The sequence below is a fragment of the Schistocerca cancellata genome, unplaced genomic scaffold, assembly GCF_023864275.1.
Source record: "Schistocerca cancellata isolate TAMUIC-IGC-003103 unplaced genomic scaffold, iqSchCanc2.1 HiC_scaffold_1132, whole genome shotgun sequence".
NCBI lineage: Eukaryota > Metazoa > Arthropoda > Insecta > Orthoptera > Acrididae > Schistocerca > Schistocerca cancellata.
The window spans coordinates 396,062-421,670 of NW_026047131.1; the positions used below are offsets into that span (position 1 = coordinate 396,062).

Consider the following 25,609-nt stretch of genomic DNA (forward strand, 5'->3'; position numbering starts at 1 on the left):
CACCCAAGCAATACTCACGCCCCGTCCTCACAGCTTCACTTCTGTCAGTACCTCGTCTCCTACCTTCCAAACTTCACAGAAGCTCCCCTGCAAGACTTGCAGAACCAGCACTCCTGGTAGAAAAAATATTGCAGAGACATGGCTTTGCCACAGCGTGGTGGATGTTCCCAGAATGAAATTTTTACTCTGCAGTGGAGTGTGCGCTGATGTGAAACTTCCTGGCAGATAAAAACTGTGTGTCGGACCGAGACTCGAACTCTTGACCGGTCCGGTCCTCACCCTACCTGCTCATTTACTGTTCTTCCCCCCTTCTCGCATGGTCTGTTAGACTTGTTTCTCTTTTGTGTCTCTGCACTTCTCTAGCCCTGTTTGTGTTCTTAGTATTTCCTAAGCAATTGTTTAGTGGGGTACATGTGGTAAGTAGTGGGTGTTGGGAGCTGTACATTCCCTCATTACAATCTGCTTTTGGGGCTTCCAGCTGCTTCTTAGGTGGGACATCTTGCCTGCCTCTTTCCCTGTGTCTCCCTTTCTTTCTTTTGTCCCTTATCTCGCCCTTGTTGATGTTTCGTGGACATCGGGCTTTTCTTCCCTCGGGTTTTGTGTGGTAGACTATATATGATCTACAGCATAGAGACCCATCTGTCGAGGATAAGGGAACTGATGATCTTGCAGTTTGGTCCCTTTAATCCTCCAGCCAGCCAGTCAACCAACCAATCAACCAGTTGGTGCCCATATAGGTTATACTTAAAGTAATGACTGCCAAAACAAGTGTCAGAAGTTCCTTTACTCAATTCGATTCAGAGAACCTAATGCATAATGGATTTTTTTTTTTTTTTTCACTATCTTGTATTTAACTCCATACGCAACATGAAGCAAAGTTACTAGCATCATACGACAAAATGAAAATTTGCTCAAAATTTGGATTTGCCAAGAGAGGCAAATGTGTAAGAATTTTTTAATTTTAAAATTATACTCTCCAACTTTGCTGCCCAGACAAAGTGAGTTCTCTTCACTAGTAATTTTGTGAGATTTTTCATGGTGACTGTATAGTTCTCCATGAAATTTCAGTGGTAATAGGCTACACCAAGAAACAATTGCAGTTTTTAAACATTTTTTGTGCTGGAAAATCATTTGCTGTGTAAGTTAATTGTGGGTCTAGTTGTATACCATCTGACACAGTTATGTTCCCTAGACAGCACGCTTGCAATTGTGAGACTACCATTTTTTGAAATCAACTTTAGATTACCAGTACTTATACAAGTTAGGAAGTTTCTTAGTCACACTGCATGCTCTGTCATTGTACTCAAAAAGACTATTATATCACCAGGTACTACAATACACATTGTCGGGTTTAACCTTGTAAAAGTAAATCATTGAAACACGACATGAGCATTTTGGAGGACAAAGAACATCCTTATGTATTCATAGACCCCGAAGGGCACAACTAAGGCTGTTTACTACCAATATTTCATAGCTATTGTTAGGTGACGGTAACCAGATTGCTTACCTAAGCTGATGAATAATTTGCTTTTGCCGAGCTTATCCAGAGTGTCATTGATCGTTAATAGGGGATAGGGTTTGTGTCGTGAACTCATTGACTGCTCTCGTGTCTACACAGATGTGACAAGACTTTCCCCACTACAGATTTTTGTAGGGGCTCTCTCTGAAAATGAAGCTCAGAGATTGAAGGAAAGTTGACTTAATTTTACTCCTAGAAAACCTGAAATATTTTACTCTACTGAAGACTTCAAGTGATAAGTTATTTAATATGGTGATGGTGCTGTAGGTTGGCATAGCATCACCTGCAGGAATCTCACGGTATGTTGAGGAGGTTCGTGGAAATCATTTCTTCAGGGGAAGTCGCAAATTTGGCTAGAACAGGGTATGATATGTACTGATCTGCTGTACACAGGTTTTAAAATTTCTTTACATTTCTCTTTTCACAGGTAACATAAATGCAGAGGAAGACTGCACTGTACTTCCTTCTCTAGATTGTCACATAGATGATAAAATGGTAGATATTGAAATAGACGACAGAGGGATAGAGAAACAATTAAAACCGCTCTAAAGAGGAAAGGCTGTTGGACCTGATGGGATACCAGTTTGATTTTACACAGAGTACGTGAAGGAACTTGCCTCCCTTCTTGCAGCGGTGTACCGTAGGTCTCTAGAAGAGCGTAGCATTCCAAAGGGTTGGAAAAGGGCACAGATAATCCCCGTTTTCAAGAAGAGACGTCGAACAGATGTGCAGAACTATAGAACTATATCTCTAACGTCGATCAGTTGTAGAATTTTGGAACACATATTATGTTCGAGGATAATGACTTTTCTGGAAACTAGAAATCTACTCTGTAGGAATCAGCATGGGTTTCGAAAAAGACGGTCGTGTGAAACCCAGCTCGCGCTATTCGTCCACGAGACTCGGAGAGCCATAGACACGGGTTCACAGGTAGATGCCGTGTTTCTTGACTTCCGCAAGGCGTTCGATACAGTTACTCATAGTCGTTTAATGAACAAAGTAAGAGAATATGGACTATCAAACCAATTGTGTGATTGGATTGAAGAGTTCCTAGATAACAGAACGCAGCATGTCATTCTCAATGGAGAGAGGTCTTCCGAAGTAAGAGTGATTTCAGGTGTGCCGCAGGGGAGTGTCATAGGACCGTTGCTATTCACAATATACATAAATGACCTTGCGGATTACATCGGAAGTTCACTGAGGCTTTTTGCAGATGCTGTGGTGTGTCTAGAGGTTGTAACAATGGAAAATCGTACTCAAATGCAGGAGGATCTGCAGCGAATTGACGCATGGTGCAGGGAATGGCAATTGAATCTCAATGTAGACAAGTGTAATGTGCTGCGAATACACAGAAAGATAGATCCTTTATCATTTAGCTACAAAATAGCAGGTCAGCAGCTGGAAGCAGTTAATACCATAAATTATCTGGGAGTAGGCATTAGGAGTTATTTAAAATGGAATGACCATATAAAATTAATCACTGGTAAAGCAGATGCCAGACTGAGATTCATTGGAAGAATCCTAAGGAAATGCAATCCGAAAACAAAGGAAGTAGGTTACAGTACACTTGTTCGCCCACTGCTTGAATACTGCTCAGCAGTGTGGGATCCGTACCAGATAGGGTTGATAGAAGAGATAGAGAAGATCCAACGGAGAGCAGCGCGCTTCGTTACAGGATCATTTACTAATCGCGAAAGCGTTATGGAGATTATCTATAATCTCCAGTGGAAGACTCTGCAGGAGAGACACTCAGTAGCTCGGTACAGGCTTTTGTCAAAGTTTCGAGAACATACCTTCACCGAAGAGTCAAGCAGTATATTGCTCTCTCCTACGTATATCTCGCGAAGAGACTGTGAGGATAAAATCGGGGAGATTAGAGCCCACACAGAGGCATACCGAGTATCCTTTCCACGAACAAAACGAGACTGGAATAGAAGGGAGAACCGATGGAGGCACTCGAGGTAACCTCCGCAACACACAGTCAGGTGGCTTGCGGAGTATGGATGTAGATGTAGAACTAAAATTGGCATAAAAGTTCTTTCAGGCTGTTCATTTTAATGGCATGTTGTTATATTATCAATATTTAGTTCATGTTCTTTGGTGAATCTAGTACATGGAGAATTTGTCTCTCCGCTTCCAAAATTACACAGGTCTGCAAGTAAAAAACTGCATACTTTTGCAGCTGTCGTGCTCTTATTTTTTGTCACAATCCTCTTCAATGATTGTCTGCCATAATAACCAATTCTCATTTTTTGTATGCATTATAACCTTGTGGATGACGTTTATCCATTTCACCTGTATGTGGTATAGATATTTGATATGGTGCCTCTTCAGTCAGCAAACACTTGAGCTACATCTACATCTACATCCATACTCTGCAAGTCACCTGACGGTGTGTGGCGGAGGGTACCTTGAGTACCTCTATCGGTTCTCCCTTCTATTCCAGTCTCGTATTGTTCGTGGAAAGGAGGATAGTCGGTATGCCTCTGTGTGGGCTCTAATCTCTCTGATTTTATCCTCACGGTCTCTTCGCAAGATATACGTAGGAGGGAGCAATATACTGCATGACTCTTCGGTGAAGGTATGTTCTCGAAACTTTGACAAAAGCCTGTACCGAGCTACTGAGCGTCTCTCCTGCAGAGTCTTCCACTGGAGTTCATCTATCATCTCCATAATGCTTTCGCGATTACTAAGTGATCCTGTAACAAAGCACGCTGCTCTCCATTGGATCTTCTCTATATCTTCTATCAACCCTATCTGGTACGGATCCCACACTGCTGAGCAGTATTCAAGCAGTGGGCGAACAAGCGTACTGTAACCTACTTCCTTTGTTTTCGGATTGAATTTCCTATGGATTCTTCCAATGAATCTGTCTGGCATCTGCTTTACCAGTGATTAATTTTATATGGCCATTCCATTTTAAATAACTCCTAATGCCTACTCCCAGATAATTTATGGTATTAACTGCTTCCAGTTGCTGACCTGCTATTTTGTAGCTAAATGATAAAGGATGTATCTTTCTGTGTATTCGCAGCACATTACACTTGTCTACATTGAGATTCAATTGCCATTCCCTGCACCATGTGTCAATTCGCTGCAGATCCTCCTGCATTTCAGTACAATTTTCCATTGTTACAACCTCTCGATACACCACAGCATCATCTGCAAAAAGCCTCAGTGAACTTCCGATGTCATCCACCAGGTCATTTATGTATATTGTGAATAGCAACGGTCCTATGACACTCCCCTGCGGCACACCTGAAATCACTCTTACTTCAGAAGACTTCTCTCCATTGAGAATGACACGTTCATGGAAGCACCCACCATACGAGCACCAACATCTGCCCACATCCTAAGTCACTTACCTCCAGCATAACGCTGTCACAACTACACAGAACACTGTTTTGACCATAACTGGCACTTGCAGCATATTTAGGATATTGAACAGGTGCCATTCATGGTCAGATACAACAGCACAACCAGCATGCTTGGCTGGCATCTGCATTTATGTTCAAGGATGCATTTCTGGCAGTGTTTCCATATTTGTCATGTGGCAGTATAATGTTTGTCATGTGGCAGTATAATGTTTGTCATGTGGCAGTATAATGTTTGTCATGTGGCAGTATAATGTTTGTCATGTGGCAGTATAATGTTTGTCAAATCAGTGGTTGTTAAATCATACATATCTAGAAATACCATAATGTTGTTCTTTGCAGAAACTTTTAAAAGACAAGAATCACGAACTTGAAAATAAGAGAGAGATGCTGAAGAACAAAATAGAAGCGTTAAAAAATTTTCAGCCATCGGCTGAGGACGCTGCCAATTTACAGTTATGTCGGTAAGTTTTCAAGGTGAAGTTAACAACTTTTTTTAGGCTATCTAAATGCTTTGAGAATTCAGTCATGTATGTCTTTATTTGTTTGTTTATTTTTATTTTTACTTTCAAATTCAGTTACATCCTTCAGGAGATCTCTTGGTTTTTCAAAACAAATATCGGACAGTTGCTACCGTTACATTAATGGCAAACAGTGGCAGATAATTTTACAACAGTAATAGACTTGAACAGTGATACAAATTATTGAATGAGTAAAGTAACCACCCACATAAGACTGAAATTATTAGTGTCTCTGTGTGATCCACAACAGTTTGTTGAATTAATGAAAAGGAGACTCAAATTGCTTTGTAGAACTTTATTCAGTCCAGAACCACTTTCAGCTTTCTTACTAAGCCATTCTCAAGTGGGTCTGAAACTGCTATACATATGATAGAAGTATACATGTATATGATTGAAGACGAAAAAACAAAGCTTACATTTGTTCATGTAATGCACACTTAAAATTACTCTGCAAATTTGTAGCTGTATCAAAATGGTATCTAGACGTTTGTAAATATGCCCTGTAAGCAGCCCACAACACTTTCAAGCTATACCAAAAAACACTTTAGTTCCCTGTAGGTCAACTTTTGTCACAGTAGGACTATAATTCTTTACTTGACCTGGATACTGGAACAGTATTGCATTTCTGTTAAAAAAATGTTTTTACCTTCTTACTTCTACTGCCTGCAAATTTGAATATGTCCAAATATAAAGCCGTCTCTCACTGTATGATCACAGAATATACCAGTAACCTGTAATTTATTGTCAAACAAATTAATTACATCCTTTCTGTTTAAGTAAATAACCTTCTCAGTGTTGGAACTCTTCAGAAACCAAGACTGTGACTTTCACAATACATTATTTCTGGTTAGGTGGTTAAGAAACCAACTTTTCTTAAATTTTTGAGACTGCTAGCAAACGTTAAACTGCATAAGTTTTATCTCCTTTGTTATACAGATGGTAAACTTAAGCATATCTCATCCAATGAGTAAATTTTCTGGTGGTAGACAAGTAGTTAGACAAATAACTTAGTATGTCACTAAACTTGGAACACTAATTAACTCTGCTGATATTTTATCATAACCACTAGACATTTTTTATTTCAAAAATTTTATACTGGTTATTACTTCTTCTAGTGTAGAGAGAGCCACATTGATGTTACTAGAGTTATTAGTAATGGCTAGTGTGAGATGTTCATTGGCAGCATCTATTGAATGTGAAAACCTTATCTTATCAGCAATAGTTTATTAAATGTTTGTTAAAAAGTTGTGCGACTAGCAGTGGAGTGTGCACTGAAAGGAAATTGTCCGATGATAAGAATTTTCCTGCCAGATTAAAACTGCGTGCTGGACCAAGACACGGATTCAGGACCTAGCCTTTCATAGGCAAGTGTTGTACTGCCTGAGCTACCCAAGCATGACTCGTGACTTGTCCTTGCAGCTTAAAGTCTACCAGTACCTCAGTCTTGAGTTTGAGTCTTGGTCTGGTACACAGTTTTAATCTGCCAGGAAGTGTCAGTTTTGCAACTCCCCACACATTTGCTACCAATATTTCATTTACTCTTAATACTATAAACTATTTCACTCTCCAAAATGTTGGGTTCAGGACACAGATTTATATAAAAAGACAGTGCAAGACACCAACATGGCAATATATGCCATTACATATTTGATCCGTATCATAATTTATATCCAGTGTACTTGAAAATAACTTTCGGCAACATTTTTGTAATCATACTGAGAACAAAATAAGAATAGACAGTTGCTGGCAGTTATGGAGTCATTCCATTAAATCTTAGTTTACTATCTTCTACTAGCTGTCAGTTCCTAGTCCACTGCTCATTTTTGGCTTTCTCATTCACTCACAACATACCTCTTTGTTTAAGTGCATAACATCAGTACTTTAGTAAATTTGAAGTTTACTCTGTGAAGAGCAGCATTCAATAAAAATAATTTACACAGCATGAAGGACCAGCAGTGATACGTATGAGTGTGTTGAAAAGTAATGCCTCCAAAAATTTTTTGTTCTGTTCTCAAAATCAGTGGATGTATTACCTGCCATGCATATTACTCAGTCGCTGATGCAAGTTGTGTATCTCTGCTGCTAGAGGGCTATAAATTGTAGTGTGCTGGTATGTAATTTAACTATATCACGCAACTATCAGACCCTCAGAAAACTGAAAGCACGAATTCGAAGAGTTTGTCCACATGTGAAGCATCCTCTCCTTCAGTATGACAATGCTGCAACAGTCTGAAGCCTTGGATTCACTGTCATTGATAATCTTCTGTACAGTCCTGACTTGGCCCTATCTGATTTTCATCTATTTCTAAAGCTTAAAGATCACCTTCGAGGATTTTACGTTGATAGGGATGAAGTGGTGCAATCAGAGGTGTGGTTGTGGCTGTCAACAAAATCAAACACTGTACCGTGTCAGTGTCAACCAACTGATCTTTTGTTGGAAGAAAAGTGTTCCTTGCGAAGGTGACTGTGTTGGGACATAAATGTGTAAACGTGAAGATTAAGCCCAAATTGCCTAATATAATGTTGGAAATTGGGAAAAAGTAATAGAATGAGTTACGGTAATCTCACAGTATAGCGGAGGTACTGAGCAATCAACAAGGGCATACAAAAGATTAAAAACTCTTGTTAAGAGTCCTGATAATGTCTTTCAACAGAGTAAAATGGTTCAAATGGCTCTGAGCACTATGGGACTCAACATCTATGGTGATCAGTCCCCATCAGAGTAAAGTGATCCACCCCTGTCGTAAGGCCTCTCAGTTCACACTGTGGTCTCACTGCAATCTCCATCTTCCCGTGTTCTATCCCTTGCCTCCGAAATCAGTACACTGTGTGACACAAGCAACTTCCCCTGTGCCAAAGCAGGCTTACCAGTGCCACATTCGTATCTTTTTTTTTGTTTATACCCCCTCCCTCCCAGCCAAGAGCTGCCCTTCCCTCCTTCCCTTCCTACCTTTCATTCCTCTCACCCACTCAAACTGACACACCTCATAATCATGATTACACTGTAGCACTAGGATAATATCGTGATGCGTGTATATATGTGTGTTTTTATTGGTTGCTTAGGGATATGAGGGATATTTCTGAAGGATTAACAACAATTTCAGTCTTATTTAATGAAAAGGCCACTCCAATTGCTTTGTAGAACCTTACTTAGTCCACTAGCATTTGCAGTTTTTTTGTTTAGTCATTCTCAAGTGGATCTGAAACTACAACACACATACAGATGTTTACATACATAGGGTTGAAGATGGAAAAAACAAGGCTTGTGGAGAAATGCTCTCCAAGAGATACAAGTCTGGTAGATTGAAAATCTTGACTATCTAATGATGTCATGAGAATACAGTCATCTAAAGATTGTTTAATTTATTACATTATAATTCTATCTTTTGCTTAAAGTGGAGTTCAAATTATTCACGCTATACTCAATCAATATTTGATAATCAGAGCACTTGGTGACTTTAAACATAATATCAAACCATTTTTAAACTTTTTTTTCTCTTATGTACTTAATGTCAAATATGTAACACATTAACACATTTGTAAAGTAATCAAATGTTTGAAGGCATTTAATATAGGGGCATTCAATTCTTTAAAGAAGCGAGAGGGGGGGGGGGATACTTACTAATACTGTAGTAATCAGTGTGTAGGTGCAAGTGGGCACACGCCGTTAGACGTGATCTATTGCGTCCTCCAGTGACAGTCTGCAAATTATTTTCCCTAACTAAAATGTATGTGAAACAAGTGTGTTCAGAGGGCCACTTCATTTCCAAAATAAATTTTGCGCTCTGCAGGAGAATAGAAGTAGGTGGGAGAAGTTCTGTGTTTGAGTCTCGGACCTGAACAGTTTTAATGTGCCATAAATTTTTAAAACAGCTTGTTAATTTGTATTACCTCTCACAGAATGATATTGTTGTTTTATTAATCTGTCAAGATATTTGCTGTCAGTTTGGGAGGTATATGTTTTGCAGTTAATTTTCAGATTTTTTTGTGAACAATGGTCACAGTTGGACATGTGTTCATAGAGTGAAATAGATGACAGATGAGAGAGTAGTACAGTAATTTAGTGGTGAATTGTAGATTGATGGTAATCTACTGTGAGGTAAATGCTGGCATACGAATTGGGAATTAGATGAAGAGGGTATTGTCGTTGTGGTCTTCAGTCCCGAGACTGGTTTGATGCAGCTCTCCATGCTACTCTATCCTGTGCAAGCTTCTTCATCTCCCAGTACGTACTGCAACCTACATCCTTCTGAATCTGCTTAATGTATTCATCTCTCGGCCTCCCCCTACGATTTTTACCCTCCACGCTGTCCTCCATTACTAAATTGGTGATCCCTTGATGCCTCAGAACATATCCTACCAACCGATCCCTTCTTCTGGTCAAGTTGTGCCACAAACTTCTCTTCTCCCCAATCCTATTCAACACTTCATTAGTTATGTGATCTACCCATCTAATCTTCAGCGTTCTTCTGTAGCACCACATTTCGAAAGCTTCTATTCTCTTCTTGTCCAAACTATTTACCATCCATGTTTCACTTCCATACATGGCTACACTCCATACAAATACTTTCAGAAATGACTTCCTGACACTTAAATCTATACTCGATGTTAACAAATTTCTCTTCAGAAACGCTTTCCTTTCCATTGCCAGTCTACATTTTACATCCTCTCTGCTTCGACCATCCTCAGTTATTTTGCTCCCCAAATAGCAAAACTCCTTTACTACTTTAAGTGTCTCATTTCGTAATCTAATTCCCTCAGCATCACCCGACTTAATTCGACTACATTCCATTATCCTTGTTTTGCTTTTGTTGATGTTCATCATATATCCTCCCTTCAAGACACCATCGATTCCGTTCAACTGCTCTTCCAAGTCCTTGCTCTGTCTGACAGAATTACAATGTCATCGGCGAACCTCAAAGTTTTTATTTCTTCTCCATGTCCAGATGTCATAATCAGCAATGTTTCGAGAGGACTTGTAGTTTGCAATTGTCAGAACCAAGAATGAGTTCGTCAGGGAAGCGTAACTTCCATGCTGCGCAAAATTGACGGAAGACCACTTATCACGGCCAGATGAATTTGACAAACTTTGAGAAGGTGTGAGAAAAGATGTGCTGTACACTATAGTTTGTGAGAATAAGCCACCTGAGAAGTCGTATGTTATGGACTAGGCTGAAAGCAAGGACATAGTGTCATACAGTCACACCTTATAATCACAGTCTAAACACAATAGAATTGGTATAGGAAAATATTGAAAGGCATATTGGGGGCACAACACATCAGGGGATTTGAGGGCTCTTAAGAAAAGTTCCTTCCAGTTAGTTACTGCCAAGGGTCGAGAAGGATTTTGGAGTAAAGGGCAGAAGTAGAGGAAGAATAATAGGTTCCGCTGTTCAGCACCGATAAAGTCAAAAAATAATTGGCACTTGGTGTCATCGAAATTGCTGTCGATGAAATCATCATAATATGGCCACATCTGCCATCAATGAAATCATAAGCATAACTACATCTAATGTAAGTGATTCATTCTCTTTCTGTTGTATAAGTGTATATAACTATTGCAGTTAGGATCTTTATGAATATGTCAATACATAAGGTGATTTCAGCTTCGGCTGTGAAAAAAATTTAAGTCATCTTTACCTCCATGCGTGCTTTTGGCTTTTGCGAAAGTGTGAAGTACTGGAGATAAGCAAGGCTGCCCCCCCCCCCCCCCCCCTCTTGCCTTCTTACCCTGCGACAATCTATGTGGGGATGGGTGCGCTTTCTCCACTCCCTGCAACACCCTCTGCAATCAGCCTGCATACAATTAACACACAGTATCTCTCTCAGAATAACTTAAATGGAAATTAATAACTGTAACTGAAATTTTCTTGAGGTAATTAGCCTAGATCACTTGCTTGCAATTCTTTGTTTGTTCACAGGCTCAAATACCAGCTCTACAAAGACATAACTGGAGTGCGCTGGGATTATAAAGCTAAGGCACCTCGGGGCTGTATCCTTTAATAGAATAACATATTTCTTCTGATTTTGATTTACAGTGATGTTCAGATGTGTTAAGAAAGCATTCACACCCCCCTGCGGGTCCGGGGATTAGAATAGGCCCGAGGTATTCCTGCCTGTCGTAAGAGGCGACTAAAAGGAGTCCATCCCCCTCACGGGGGTAGTTAGCGCCTGCGTCCGGAGACGGACGGTTCCACAACCTATAATCGTTGTCTTTTTGGTTTTTCACTTCTCGTTTCTTCCTTCCTTTTGTTGGTTCCTTTCTTTGCTCTTCTCCACCTCACTGTCTTCTTTACTCTTTCCCTTGACTTCTCCTTGCCTTCTCATTGCCTTTTTCTCCTTGCCTTCTCATTGCCTTTTTCTCATTGCCTTTTTCTCCTTGCCTTCTCATTGCCTTTTTCTCATTGCCTTCTCATTGCCTTTTTCTCATTGCCTTTTTCTCCTTGCCTTCTCATTGCCTTTTTCTCCTTGCCTTCTCATTGCCTTTTTCTCCTTGCCTTCTCATTGCCTTCTTCTCCTTGCCTTCTCATTGCCTTCTTCTCCTTGCCTTCTCTGGTCTCCGCCTTGGTGTTTGAGACAGTCTGTCCTCTTTCTCCCTCTCTCTTCTTTTTCCTCTTCTTCCTTCCTCCCTGTGCGTGCCTGAAGGCCGACCCACGTGTTCGCACGCGTAGCCGGTGACGGGGTAACGCGTAAGTCCCCGCCCTGGGTAGACATGTAAGGCACGCGCGTACCCCCTGGTAAAGGCCAGGCCCGGGGAGGGGTGATTGCCTGAGCTGATACCTTCTGACCATGCCGATTGGTCCCTCCGTCTGTTCCTCGGGAGGTGTGACCTGAGGTGTAAACATTCACCTAAGGCAAGTGCCCTCTGAGAGGGTCCCCACAAGGAAGGAGCGCGCCATCGGAGACGCTGGCAATCGTGGGGGATTCCTCCGCAATGGATTCTACTCCATCTCTCTCGACTTCCGCCCAAAAACGGAAACGTGACCAGCCAACAGTGACAAAAGTACTACCGCCTGCCCCACAGTTCCTCGTAGTTTCTCGATCTGAGGACGGAAAGGATTTTTCCTCTGTCAACCCTTTCGTTATTCAGAAGGGCGTAGATGCCACAGCCGGATCTGTCAAATCTTGTACCAGGTTGCGTAACGGCACCTTATTTCTAGAAACTGAGAGTGCCTTTCGGGCACAAAAACTGCTTCGGGCCACCCTCCTGTACACGTTCCCTGTCCGGGTGGAGGCCCACCGAACTTTGAATTCGTCTCGTGGTGTAGTCTATACTAGCTCCCTCGACGGATTGACTGACGAGGAGCTTCAATCTTTCCTCGCTGAGCAGGGCGTGACGGCTGTCCATCGGGTCATGAAAAAGGTCAACAATGTCCTTGTACCGACCCGGACACTTTTCTTGACCTTCGATAGTGTTAAGCTGCCATCGCGCATCAAGGCGGGCTACGAGGTTATTTCTGTTCGCCCCTATGTCCCAACACCTACGCGCTGCTACCAGTGTCAGCGTTTCAATCACACTCGACAGTCTTGTTCCAATGCGGCTAAATGTGTCACTTGTGGCAGGGATGCCCATGAGGGTGACTGTCCACCTCCGTCTCCTCGTTGTGTGAACTGTCAGGGTGACCATGCCGCATCCTCCTGCGACTGTCCTGTCTATAAGGAAGAACGCTGTATCCAAGAAATTCGTGTCAAAGAGAAAGTGTCCACCTCGGCTGCTCGCAAGCTATTGGCTAGTAGGAAGCCCACGCTGCTCCCAGCGGGGAAATACAGTACTGTCCTCGCCTCTCCTCGGACTACCCGGGAGGTAGCAACCCAGACATGCGATCTGACCTTCAGCACCACGGTCGTCCGTTCGGCCAGTGCTAAGATCGCGCGTTCGACGTCTCCTCTTCCTCCCATCACCCCACAGACACTAGCCCCTTCCTCAGCTTCTGCTAAGTCGAAGACCCCGAAGTCAGATGCACGGGCCTTCAAGAAGGAACCATCCCGTGCAGACTTCCTCCGTCCCTCGACCTCCCAGCCTTCGACCGGTACTTCCACCAAACGTCCTTCCAAAAAGGCGCATAGGAAGCACAGTTCTCCTTCTCCGCCACGGCGCATTTCTTCTCCTGCGCCACCCAGCGGTTGCCGCCCCAGGCCGTCATCCGTTTCACCTGGCCGCACCGCTGGTAGCCGTACATCTGGCCGTTCACCGGCGGAGGAAGCTCCCCCTCCCGGCCATCCTCCCGAGATGGCCGATGACTCTATAGACCCCATGGACGATGACTGTCCACCTACTGATAGCGGCGGCAGTGCTCGCTCGAAGCCCGGCCCTAAGCGGCCTTCGCGGTGACCCCTTCTCTCATCCTCCTTTTCTTACGATGGCACTTATTCACTGGAATATTCGCAGCATTCGCTCCAACCAAGAGGACTTGAAGTTGCTGCTCCGCTTGCATCGTCCGCTCATCGTAGCCCTCCAGGAAACGAAGCTACGCCCATGCGATCAGATTGCCTTGGCACACTACACCTCTGTGCATTTTGACCTACCCCCTGTGGTAGGTATCCCAGCTCATGGAGGGGTTATGTTGCTGGTCCGGGATGATATTTACTACGATCCCATCACGTTGCACACCGGCCTGCAGGCAGTTGCCATCCGCATTACTCTCCCCACTTTTACGTTTTCCTTTTGTACCGTTTACACTCCATCGTCATCTGCCGTTACCAGGGCAGACATGATGCAACTTATTGCTCAGCTACCTGCACCATTTTTGTTAACTGGAGACTTCAATGCCCACCATCCCCTTTGGGGCTCTCCAGCATCCTGCCCGAGGGGCTCCTTGTTAGACCTTTTCAACCAGCTCAATCTTGTCTGCCTCAATACTGGCGCCCCTACTTTTCTTTCGGACACATCTCACACCTATTCCCATTTAGACCTCTCTATATGTACTCCCCAACTTGCACGCCGGTTTGAGTGGTATGCACTTGCTGATACATATTCGAGCGACCACTTCCCGTGTGTTATCCATCTCCTGCAGCATACTCCCTCTCCGTGCTCCTCTAGTTGGACCATCTCCAAGGCAGACTGGGGGCTCTTCTCTTCCAGGGCGACCTTTCAGGATCAAACCTTCACAAGCTGCGATCGTCAGGTCGCACACCTCACGGAAGTCATTCTCGCTGCTGCTGAATATTCCATCCCTCACCCTACTTCTTCTCCACGTCGCGTACCGGTCCCCTGGTGGACCGCAGCATGTAGAGACGCTTTACGTGCTCGTCGACGTGCTTTACACACCTTTAAACGCCACCCTACAGTGGCGAATTGTATTAATTATAAACGATTACGTGCTCAGTGTCGTCGTATTATTAAAGAAAGCAAGAAAGCCAGCTGGGCTGCATTCACAAGCACCTTCAACAGTTTTACTCCTTCTTCTGTTGTCTGGGGTAGCCTGCGCCGGCTATCTGGCACTAAGGTCCACTCCCCAGTTTCTGGCTTGAAGGTCGCGAATGAAGTCCTTGTGGCCCCTGAGGCTGTCTCCAATGCCTTCGGCCGCTTTTTTGCAGAGGTTTCGAGCTCCGCTCATTACCACCCTGCCTTCCTCCCCCGCAAACAGGCAGAGGAGGCTAGGCCACCTGACTTCCGCTCCTCGAATTGTGAAAGTTATAATGCCCCATTCACCATGCGGGAACTCGAAACCGCACTTGGCCGATCACGGTCCTCCGCTCCTGGGCCTGATTATATTCATATTCAGATGCTGAAGAACCTTTCTCCTGCGGGTAAAGGTTTTCTTCTTCGTACATACAATCGCATCTGGATTGAGGGACATGTTCCCGCATGCTGGCGTGAGTCTATTGTTGTCCCGATTCCTAAGCCGGGGAAGGACAAGCACTTGCCTTCCAGTTATCGCCCTATCTCGCTTACCAGCTGTGTCTGTAAAGTGATGGAGCGAATGGTTAACTCTCGATTGGTTTGGCTGCTCGAGTCTCGACGCCTACTTACCAATGTACAATGTGGATTTCGTAGGCGCCGCTCTGCTGTTGACCATCTGGTTACCTTGTCGACCTTCATTATGAATAACTTCTTGCGGAAGCGCCCGACCGCGGCTGTGTTCTTTGATTTGGAGAAGGCTTACGACACCTGTTGGAGGGCGGGCATTCTCCGCACCATGCATACATGGGGCCTTCGTGGTCGCCTCCCTCTTTTTATTCGTTCCTTTTTAATGGATCGACAGTTCAGGGTACGTGTGGGTTCTGTCCTGTCCGACACCTTTCGCCAGGAGAATGGGGTGCCACAGGGCTCAGTTTTGAGCGTCGCTCTCTTCGCCTTCGCGATCAATCCAATAATGGATTGCCTCCCAGCTGATGTATCAGGCTCCCTTTTTGTGGACGATTTTACCATCTATTGCAGCGCGCAGTGTACACGTGTCCTGGAGCGCTGTCTTCAGCGTTCTCTTGACCGTCTTTACTCCTGGAGTGTCACCAATGGCTTCCGTTTTTCTGCCGAGAAGACGGTCTGTATTAACTTCTGGCGTTACAAAGAGTTTCTCCCATCGTCCTTACGACTCGGTCCCGTTGCTCTCCCAATCGTGGAGACAACCAAATTTTTAGGCCTTACCTTTGACAGGAAACTTAGCTGGTCTCCACATGTGTCATATTTGGCCGCCCGTTGTACCCGTTCTTTAAATGTCCTCCGTGTTCTCAGTGGTATGTCGTGGAGAGCGGATCGAACCGTCCTCCTTCGTCTATATCGGTCGATCGTCCGCTCCAAGCTGGATTATGGGAGCTTCGTATACTCCTCTGCACGGCCATCCATCTTACGCCGCCTCAACTCCATACAACATCGGGGTTTACGACTTGCGATCGGAGCATTTTATACCAGTCCCGTAGAGAGTCTTCATGCTGACGCTGGCGAATTGCCACTCACCTACCGGCGCGATATACTGCTTTGTCGGTATGCCTGTCGGCTACTGTCAATGCCCGACCATCCGTCTTATCGTTCCTTTTTTGACGACACTCCTGACCGTCAATACGGGTTGTATGTCTCTGCCCTGCTACCCCCTGGAGTTCGCTTTCGTCGCCTCCTTCAACACCTTAATTTTTCACTCCCTGGAACCTTTCGAGTGGGCGAGAGCCGCACGCCACCTTGGCTCCAGGCTCAGGTCCGCGTTCACCTTGACCTCAGCTCGCTCCCAAAAGAGGTCACCCCCGGTTCGGTCTACCACTCCCGTTTTTTGGAACTTCGTTCGAAGTTCATCAACATGACTTTCATTTATACAGATGGCCCTAAGACCAATGACGGGGTCGGGTGTTCCTTTATTGTTGGGGCACACAGTTTCAAATACCGGCTCCATGGCCATTGTTCGGTCTTCACAGCTGAGCTCTTTGCCCTCTACCAGGCTGTTCTTTACATCTGCCGCCACCGACATTCTGCTTATGTCATCTACTCAGATTCCCTGAGCGCCATCCAGAGCCTCAGTGATCTGTACGCGGTTCACCCTTTTGTACACCGGATCCAACGCTCTCTTCAGCAGCTGGTGGACGTCGGTTCTCCGGTTAGCTTTATGTGGGTTCCTGGCCATGTCGGTATCCCTGGGAACGAAGCTGCAGATGCCGCGGCCAAGGCTGCGGTCCTCCAGCCTCGGACAGCTTCTTGTTGTGTCCCTTCGTCCGATTTTAGCAGGGTCATTTGTCGGCGCATTGTGTCGCTGTGGCATGCCGATTGGGCTGCACTTACCGACAACAAGCTTCGGGCCTTAAAACCACTTCCCGTGGCTTGGACGTCCTCCTCACGCCCTTCTCGGCGGGAGGAGGTCGTTTTAGCCCGGTTAAGAATTGGACACTGCCGGTTCAGCCATCGCCATCTGCTGACGGCTGCGCCGGCGCTGTTCTGCCCATGTGGGCACTTGCTGACGGTTAGACACATTTTAATGTCTTGTCCAGATCTTAACACACTGCGCCTCGATCTTAACCTGCCTAATACTTTCGATGCCATTTTAGCGGATGACCCACGAGCAGCTGCTCGTGTTCTTTGTTTTATCAATTTGACAAACCTCGCTAAGGACATTTGATGATGTTGTTTTTTAATCCTATGCCCGTCCGTCTGTCTTTTATCGTGTTTTCCATTTTAGTTGTTGTTGTCAACTTGTGCCTCGCGGTGCATTCTTAGAGTAGTCAGGGCGCTAATGACCATTGAAGTTGTGCACCCTAAAACCACAAAAAAAAAGAAAAAAAGAAAAAAAAAGAAAGCATTCACTATAGCATGTAGCACCATCTTTTACTATTATCATGTATTATCATGATTATTATTCATCATGCCGTGGAGTCTGTGAAACATATGTTTTGGAAGAGACAACCGTTCAATTGCAACCACAATTTGTGAAGAACAGTCGTGCACATACTACATTTGCTCAATATGATGAAACTCATTTGACTTTTGGGGCTATGTAGAAACTTTGTGAAGAGGTGATTAAATCTCTTTCATGTAATGCAAGAGTGATTAAAGTAATGTCCTGTTTAGATATACACATTTTAAGTAGGTGGACAGACAAATGCACATGATCTACCAGCAGGTTGTGATACTGTTGTGTTATGAAGATTGTTGACATACAGATTAAAGTGTGTTCTTTTCTCATTCACAAGTATTTGCCATACAATAATGTTGCTATTAATATTAAATATATCTCACTTTTTGAGTGACTTACACTTTGTCATTTGTGTGTACTAACCAGTTCCGTAACTTCATAGTCGAGGAAGCAGTCTTTTATGGTGTGAGCATGTATTAGATATGTTGTGCACACATGTTTTTCTGTGCGCCCTATGATGCAGGGCTAGTAGAGTACTCGGCTCTGTATTCCTCAGTGAGGTAATTGCTTTGATGGGAATATCATTGCACATATTGTTGTTGCTTTTGAACATTGAATTGTTTGCTCTTATAATCTAAACTAGGCTATTGCTGTCAGGCGATGCTGTTAACATTAAGACTTGACCCTGGTGGTTGTGATTTTACCCAAGTCAGTGTATTCATAGTAAATTTGTCTCATGGTGGGCAACTGAGAGCTCAATGCTCAGCATCAGAATAGAAATTTCTCATGTGTCTGATCATCACCAAATGTACAGAAATCTCGTGTGATTTCCACTTGGACTGCAAATACAAGGGGTAATGGCACCATGGTTGCATACCTAGTTGAAGTATTGCTGTTGTTGGGATAAGGCTGATACCTCTAATTCAGTTACCCATCAGTATACTTTTTGTCCCAATATTTTAATAAACATGTTTTAGGCAGTACATGACATTTCTACACACTCGGTATGCAATTAATTTGTGGCTCAAAAACAAGTCAATTGTGAGTGTCATATTCATTTTGTGAAGTATCATTTCTTTCTTCCTTTATATTTCAATAAATACATTGCTGTTGTTATTGTTACTTCACTTTGATCAGTTACCTCATTTCTGACTTTTGACGTGCTACTACAAAACTTCCCTTCATGCATAACACATGCAGTAGAAAACAATTATTTCATTAAGCCCCTTACGTAATTTACAGTGGCCAATATGACAAAAAAAGTATTGCATGGTTGCAGTTGTTGCAAGATTTTATGTATGTAATTGTTTTAAAGTTATGCGAGAAAGGAAGTAACGTCACTGTTTGTTTGTTACTTTAGAAGCCATTGGAGGCAGAGTAACAGTGCTAACAATATTATTAAAAAGATTGTTGCTACTAACCATATAGCGGAGATCGTGAGTCGTAGGTAGGCACAGTGAGCAGACTGTCACAAAATAAGCTTTTGTCCAACAAGCCCTTTGTCAAAGATAGACAAAAAACACACACACACACACACACACACACACACACACACACACACAACACACACACACACACCTAAAACACACAACTACTACACAGTACTGACTTAGTCAGGTATGATACTGAATTAAAGTGGGTCTGCCTTCTTGCAAGAACACAATTTTTGTTTTGGTTTGTTTAGTTGCAGGAAGGAGATTCATTATTATTTTCTGCAAGCAGGGAACAGTGCTTCAAATTTGATTGTAATAATAGTCGGATATGGATAGGTGAAGTTGATTGTGGCCTTGCTTAACAAACCATCCTAGCATTCACATGACCTGCACATCATGGTAGAATAACAGTCTACCGCGGAGAACTTCTGATTTATGTTTAATTGGGTTTAGTTTTAATAGTGTGTAACATCATGGCAATTCTCATATATAGTAAAACCTGCTTTCAAGAAATTCCTGAACATAGGAAAATTTAGCTTTTAAGTATATCAAACCATTTTTAAATTCGGACCTATTTTTGACAAAATTTCTAAAATTTGTTTGTGGCTATTTTTTATTTTTTCAAATGTCACACTATAATTGTAACAGTGAGTGCCACAGTTCACAGCTGATTCTTACTGTCAACATCTTAGTGTTTTGGTCGATAATTTTGTGCCTCATTTTCCTAGTAATTGTGAGTTTACTGTTAATTCATAGTCTACAATGAACGCATTGCGTTATGTTAAATAGTTCCCTGACCGTCAGGATATGAAGTGTGTACTTGATTTTAGTCTTAAAGTACACTACTTTCATTGTAGAATATAGATGATATTTCAAGAAAACAATCAAAAACTGGCATTATTTCTTTTCTACAGAGAAATTTCTAAATTTGGAAACATAGTACTAAGTTAAGATGATCAATCAGAAAGCAAGAATATATGCAGCAATTTCCACTCAGATGTGCTTGCTGGACTGTAACATAAGTCACATTACATAGTGTTACAAATGTTGGCATACAGACTAGTTTTGCAATAGCACTAAACTCTTTAACTGCATCCTTATAAAGTGAATGTTTAAACTTAAGACTGTAAAAACAATTGTTTTAGTATTTGTGTCAATAGAGTTGCTGCTGCAAGTTACAATTCTTTGTCTAATTTGTTTTGCACATGACACATTTTGGGTGAAGTTTACTGTTGTCAAGTGTGTGTTTTCTATTACATTTTTATGAGTTAAATGTTATGCTTGCTGTGTGTGAAGTACTGCATTGTTCTAGAAACAACGAGCAACAATTTGTTGTTATTAATGTTCTACATTAGATCGATATTACGCAGCAAAATTTCTTTCACATTTCCAACAATCTGTAGGGGAAGCATAGTCAGTAGCGATAAATTTTCAAGTTTTGAAAATTAGATTTGTTACTGTGGTGCATTGAAAGGCCTCCCTGCAGTGGAAACAAAAAATAATTTTTTTGTAAACACTTGTTGCTGGTTTTGTAAAGACCTCAACGCTATTGTTGTGGAGGCCGAGTTGACACTGTCGTTACGGAAGGCCGAGTTCGTGAGTTTGTGAAATGGCTTCTGGTGCAGTACACTGCTAAGACAATTTTTTTCTGCCACTATTACACAGCTATGGCGTATGGTCACGTAACAGGATAGGACAACGAAGTTTCTACAACACTCCAACAGTTTGTAACAGTCACACAAGTGAGTTATAAAGGTTTACTTATCTTTGTGACTTGTTGAATAATAGTCTGCAACACTGCTTGTAATATAACAAAAAAGGCCCTCAATGGCTAAGTGCAAATAATAGTAAGTAAACTTCACAGTACATAGCAAATGCAATTTACAATAATTGTCTGTTGACTTCTAAGAGTTCACTAGACAGCGTTCCCTGTCTAAGTCAGCTCTGGACGAGGATCTATAACCGTGTAGGCGAGAACTGCTTTTCTATCTTCCGAGTGGCCTTCCGTCTGTTGTCGTCCAGTCAGTGGCAGATTGTACTCGGTTGGCAATTGGCTGAGGCGGATTTGATGTCTTCGTCCTCAGTGCCGCCTGTGGCGCTGGTGAAACTCAAACGAGTGGAGAGTGTCTGTGGCACTTGTACCAGCTCGCATCATTGTGCCTGTGGTGCTTTTCCCTGGCTGTGTCTTGTTCAGAAGACACAGCACTCCTCCTCCCCAAACCACCACACCATTGTCACGTACGGCTGAGCACCATATCGACAGTGAGGAGGCGGCACAGGTGTCGGAACCGTTGTCGGAGCGGCGACCGTTGCTGTAGCCGATGCCGAGTCGCTGCTCGCACCCTGACTACCGTCTCGAGATCGCGAGGGAACACCGGCCGAAAAACGGTGCAGGAGGTGTGTCCTGGCATCCGTTGTGAGGGCATCTTCTTGATGGCGTGAATCCGCAACGGCATCTTTCTAACTGGAGGCCCCTCGGTAGGCCTCGGCACGGTGCTGACCCGGCAGTGGTAACGTGGCAGGTGCTGCCGGACATCTGCTAGTGGGCAAATGCGGTGTCAGATTGATGCCCGTCGGCTCGAGGTCCGAAAACAGCATTGCGTGACCCCACTGTGAAGGGTGGTGCTTGGGTTGTGTCGACCAGGAAGCCGAAGAAGCTGTGAACATACAAGAAGTGGCAGAACTTTGCAAGCGACAGAGGCGAATTTTAGGTGCCGCTTCTGCAATTCATCGGGACCTCGAATCTGAAACGTGTGTGAACCAATTGAAGTAGTAATGATGCCGCATTCCCGTGACTTCTTTCTGCCATAGATTCTGTGAAACACATGTTGGCTAATCTGGTATGTCGGCTGACTAGAATCTGTAGGTTCCAGCTGCAGCAGGGGTTGGAGCAAATGCGAGAGTGTGCGGTGGCATCGCCCGTGTAGCAAATCTGCCAACGAAGGCCTGTTGTGGCGCTGAGAGTGAGAAGTGGACAAGAAGTGAAGCAAGGCTTGTTGGCATCGATGATGCGAGCAAAGTTAGTCCATTCGCTTTTTGAACATGCGAACAAAACGTTCAGCCTCACCATTTGTTAGGGATGAACCGAATGTAGTAATTGAGACTTCCCTAAGCCAGATTGCAATTCTTTTACATTCTGACATGGTTAGAGAGCATGTATTGCTTGCAAATGTGCCTGTGTCGGATGAACAACTCGAGAATTGCAGCCAGCAACTACAATATTGTCCCTGTAATTTGTACATGAAGGCACAGAAGTAGTTAGCTGTTCTAAGTAGTGTTGAAAAATGGCATGTGCTGATGTGCTACTGAAAGGCAAACAAAGGGACTTGAAAAGTCCTAAATGTGTGTTGAAGACACAGGTAGGTATTGCGAAGGTCAGTTTTTGAAAAATAGCGACCTGTGCCTAAGTGATCCACGAGTCTGTCACATCGAGGTAATGCATAACTGCCTGAGGACTGACAGTGGCTTTGAAGTCAGTACAAATCCTAATTTTTCCTGATTATTTGTGAATATAAACTACTCGGGAAGACCACTGACTTGCAGAGATGGTACGATTATGCCATTATTTTGCCAGTGAGCCAGTTCTTTCGCAACCTGTTCACAAAGTGCTACAGGCACTGCACATACTGTGAAAAAGCGCGGCTGGGTGTTGTCTTTAAGCATGATGTGCGCTACAAAGTTATTGGCTTTACGTACGCCAGAAGCAAACAGTTTTTGAAATTCGTCACAGAGCTTAGCAATACTGTCACTTGAATTGAAATGAGACATAGCTATCACATAGGCGACAGTTTTAGTTCAAACAAGTAGAGACCAAAAATATTAACTGATTGTCTACTTCGTAGAACTTGAAAGGAAACTGTATCTGCAGATTGCGATACGTGGCTACAATGTTCAGTGTTCCTATCACTGGAATGTTCTGACCATTGTATGCTGTAAGCATATTTGTAGACTGACACAGTTGTGGTTTGCCTAACAGTTCATAAGTTTCATAGCTTAACAAGGACACTGATGCACCTGTATCTAATTGAAGTTTGACCATATGGCTTGGAATCACTAAAGGTACATACAACTTAGTAGAGAGATGTTGTACAGGGGAACTATTCCAGAATGAGATTTTCACTCTGCAGTGGAGTGTGCGCCGATATAAAACTTCCTGGCAGATTAAAACTGTGTGCCGGACCGAGACTCGAAGGTAGGAGGCGAGATACTGGTGGTAATAAAGCTGTGAGGACGGGGCGTGAGTCTTGCTTGGGTAGCTCAGTTGGTAGAGCACTTGACCGCGAAAGACAGAGGTCCTGAGTTCGAGTCTCAGTCTGGCACACAGTTTTAATCTGCCAGGAAGTTTCAGGGGAACTATTGATTGTTCTGTGGGAGCAACGTGTTCTGAATTTACAACATGCACTTGCGTAGCAGGGAGCAAGTGTTTCACATTGTGACCCGAGGACTTTGTCTTTTTATGGAAACACTTTGTACATGTCCAGTTCGGTGGCAGGAGTAGCAAGTGGCTTGGCATGACAGGCAATCTTCACGTTTATGTGCTGAATAGCATTGTGGGCAAGATTTTGCACCACACTGTTGGTGAGCGAAGCACTGCTTGCACTTAAGCTGTTGACATGTTACGATGTTCTGTCCGTGAGGCTGTTTGTGTGCTGTTAAGTGTGGCTGTTTACGGGACCACGTAGCACTGGAGCTATTTGCACCTTTCCGTTCTACAGCACAAATGTTACCAGAGTGCTGAAAACTGTCTACAGCAAAATCACAAGAGCCTTGGTAATTAGTGATCTGCAATACCTGCTCAAGAGTAGGATTGGAATATTTCACAATCTATTCTCTGATCCTATTGTCTGTCACATTCTGTGTGATTGTGTCCCTGATAATATACTCACTGTAATATTGTCCACATTTACAACAGGCATTTTTATCACAGTGTAAGTGATAAAAGATTTTGTTGAAGCATTGTGCCTCCCTGTTTGTGCTAAGGACAACCTTAATGTTGTATAATGAATGTCATTTTTTCCTTCTGGTACTGTAATTTTGAACTATAGTGGATTATTTACAAAAAACTTAATGAGGGAATAAATATACTGTGAAGCCATAGCCAGACTGACCAATTCCTTAAATAGGTGGCTAAAGGACGATTGTGGGTGAATACCACGTATTATTCTTATGGCACTTTTTGCACAATGAAGACTTTCTTAAAGATCAGTTACCCCACAACATTATACCGTATGACATTATTGAACGAACCATTTCTTCTGTTTCTGTTTGTATGCTTGGATTGATTACAGTACTAGTGCCATCTGCAAAAAGAACTAATTGTTCTTGTATACTAGATGGAAGAACCTTTACATATATGAGGAACAGTACTGGACCTAAGACTGAACGTTGTGGAACCCCATACATCATTTCTCCTCAGTCAGAATCATGTCCTTGGACTATATTGACTTGCTAAGTACAACTTTCTGTATTCTTTTAGTTAGATATGGGATCATCCAGTGGTTGGCTATACAATCAATCTCATAAAATGTCTACCTAGGAGAGTACTGTGATTCACTGAGTAAAGTGCTTTTTGGAGGTTGCAGACAATACCAACCTGCACTGTTTTATTATTTAATGCTTGTAAAATATGGTGAGTGAACTTGTAAATAGCATTCTCAGTAGAGCAACCCTTCTGAAACCCAGACTATGATTTTCCAAGGATACTGTTGTTGCTAATATTATTCTAGAATACACCAGCTTCTCAAAAATTTTGGAGAATATTGTCAGCACTGAAACAGATGAGTAGTTATTGATATCTCTCTTAGCATCTTTCATTAAGAGGGGTTTAACAGCACCATATTTCAGTCTCTGTGGAAAAATGCCTTGAGTTAGGGATACATTGCATATTTCAGGTAGGACTGGTTTTATTACAGGGGAACAGATTTTTAGTACTCTACTGGAAACACCATTAAAACCAGATGAGCTTAGATTTTTGAGAGAATATATGTTTATTAATTTCAGAAGAAGTTCTTGATACACTCACATGATTGAATTTTATGGAAGTTACATTTTCGACACACTGCTTTGATTTTGCTTCAGAACTGTTTGTCCCTATGCTTTCTGCCACATTTCAGAAATGGTTATTAAATACGTGTGCTACAAGTGACTCATCATTTACAGCTCTTCTCTTGTCTTGTTCTGTGGCTGGTTGTCCTGTCTCTCATTTCACTCCATACCATATAGCTTTAAGTCTGTTCGAAGTACTGATTTCTGATGTTATGTGCATGTTCTTTGATTTTTTAATAACCTCTCGTAGTAGTTTTGAGTAGGTTTTTTTAGTGTGCAACTACTGCATGATCTACTTGTTCTTGCCAAAAGACACATTACCATTAAATGAATTTGCAATTGTCAATGAAGACAACCATCAGCTGTAGAATGAAAATTTGTGCCGGACCGGGACTCGAACCCAGATTTCTCACTTATTGCTAGTAGTCAACTTTCCATTTGG

General features: G+C 43.0%; 1 protein-coding gene across 2 annotated transcripts in view; it reads left to right on the top strand.

The window, feature by feature from the left end:
* Positions 1–25,609, top strand: part of LOC126159400 (uncharacterized) — an 89,121-nt gene that overhangs the window by 58,251 nt on the left and 5,261 nt on the right. For both annotated transcript variants that reach the window (XM_049916516.1, XM_049916517.1), the window contains exons 4-5: positions 5,236–5,357; positions 11,336–11,406. In XM_049916516.1, the coding sequence (XP_049772473.1) occupies positions 5,236–5,357; positions 11,336–11,406 (193 nt within the window). The remainder of the gene's footprint in view (positions 1–5,235; positions 5,358–11,335; positions 11,407–25,609) is intronic.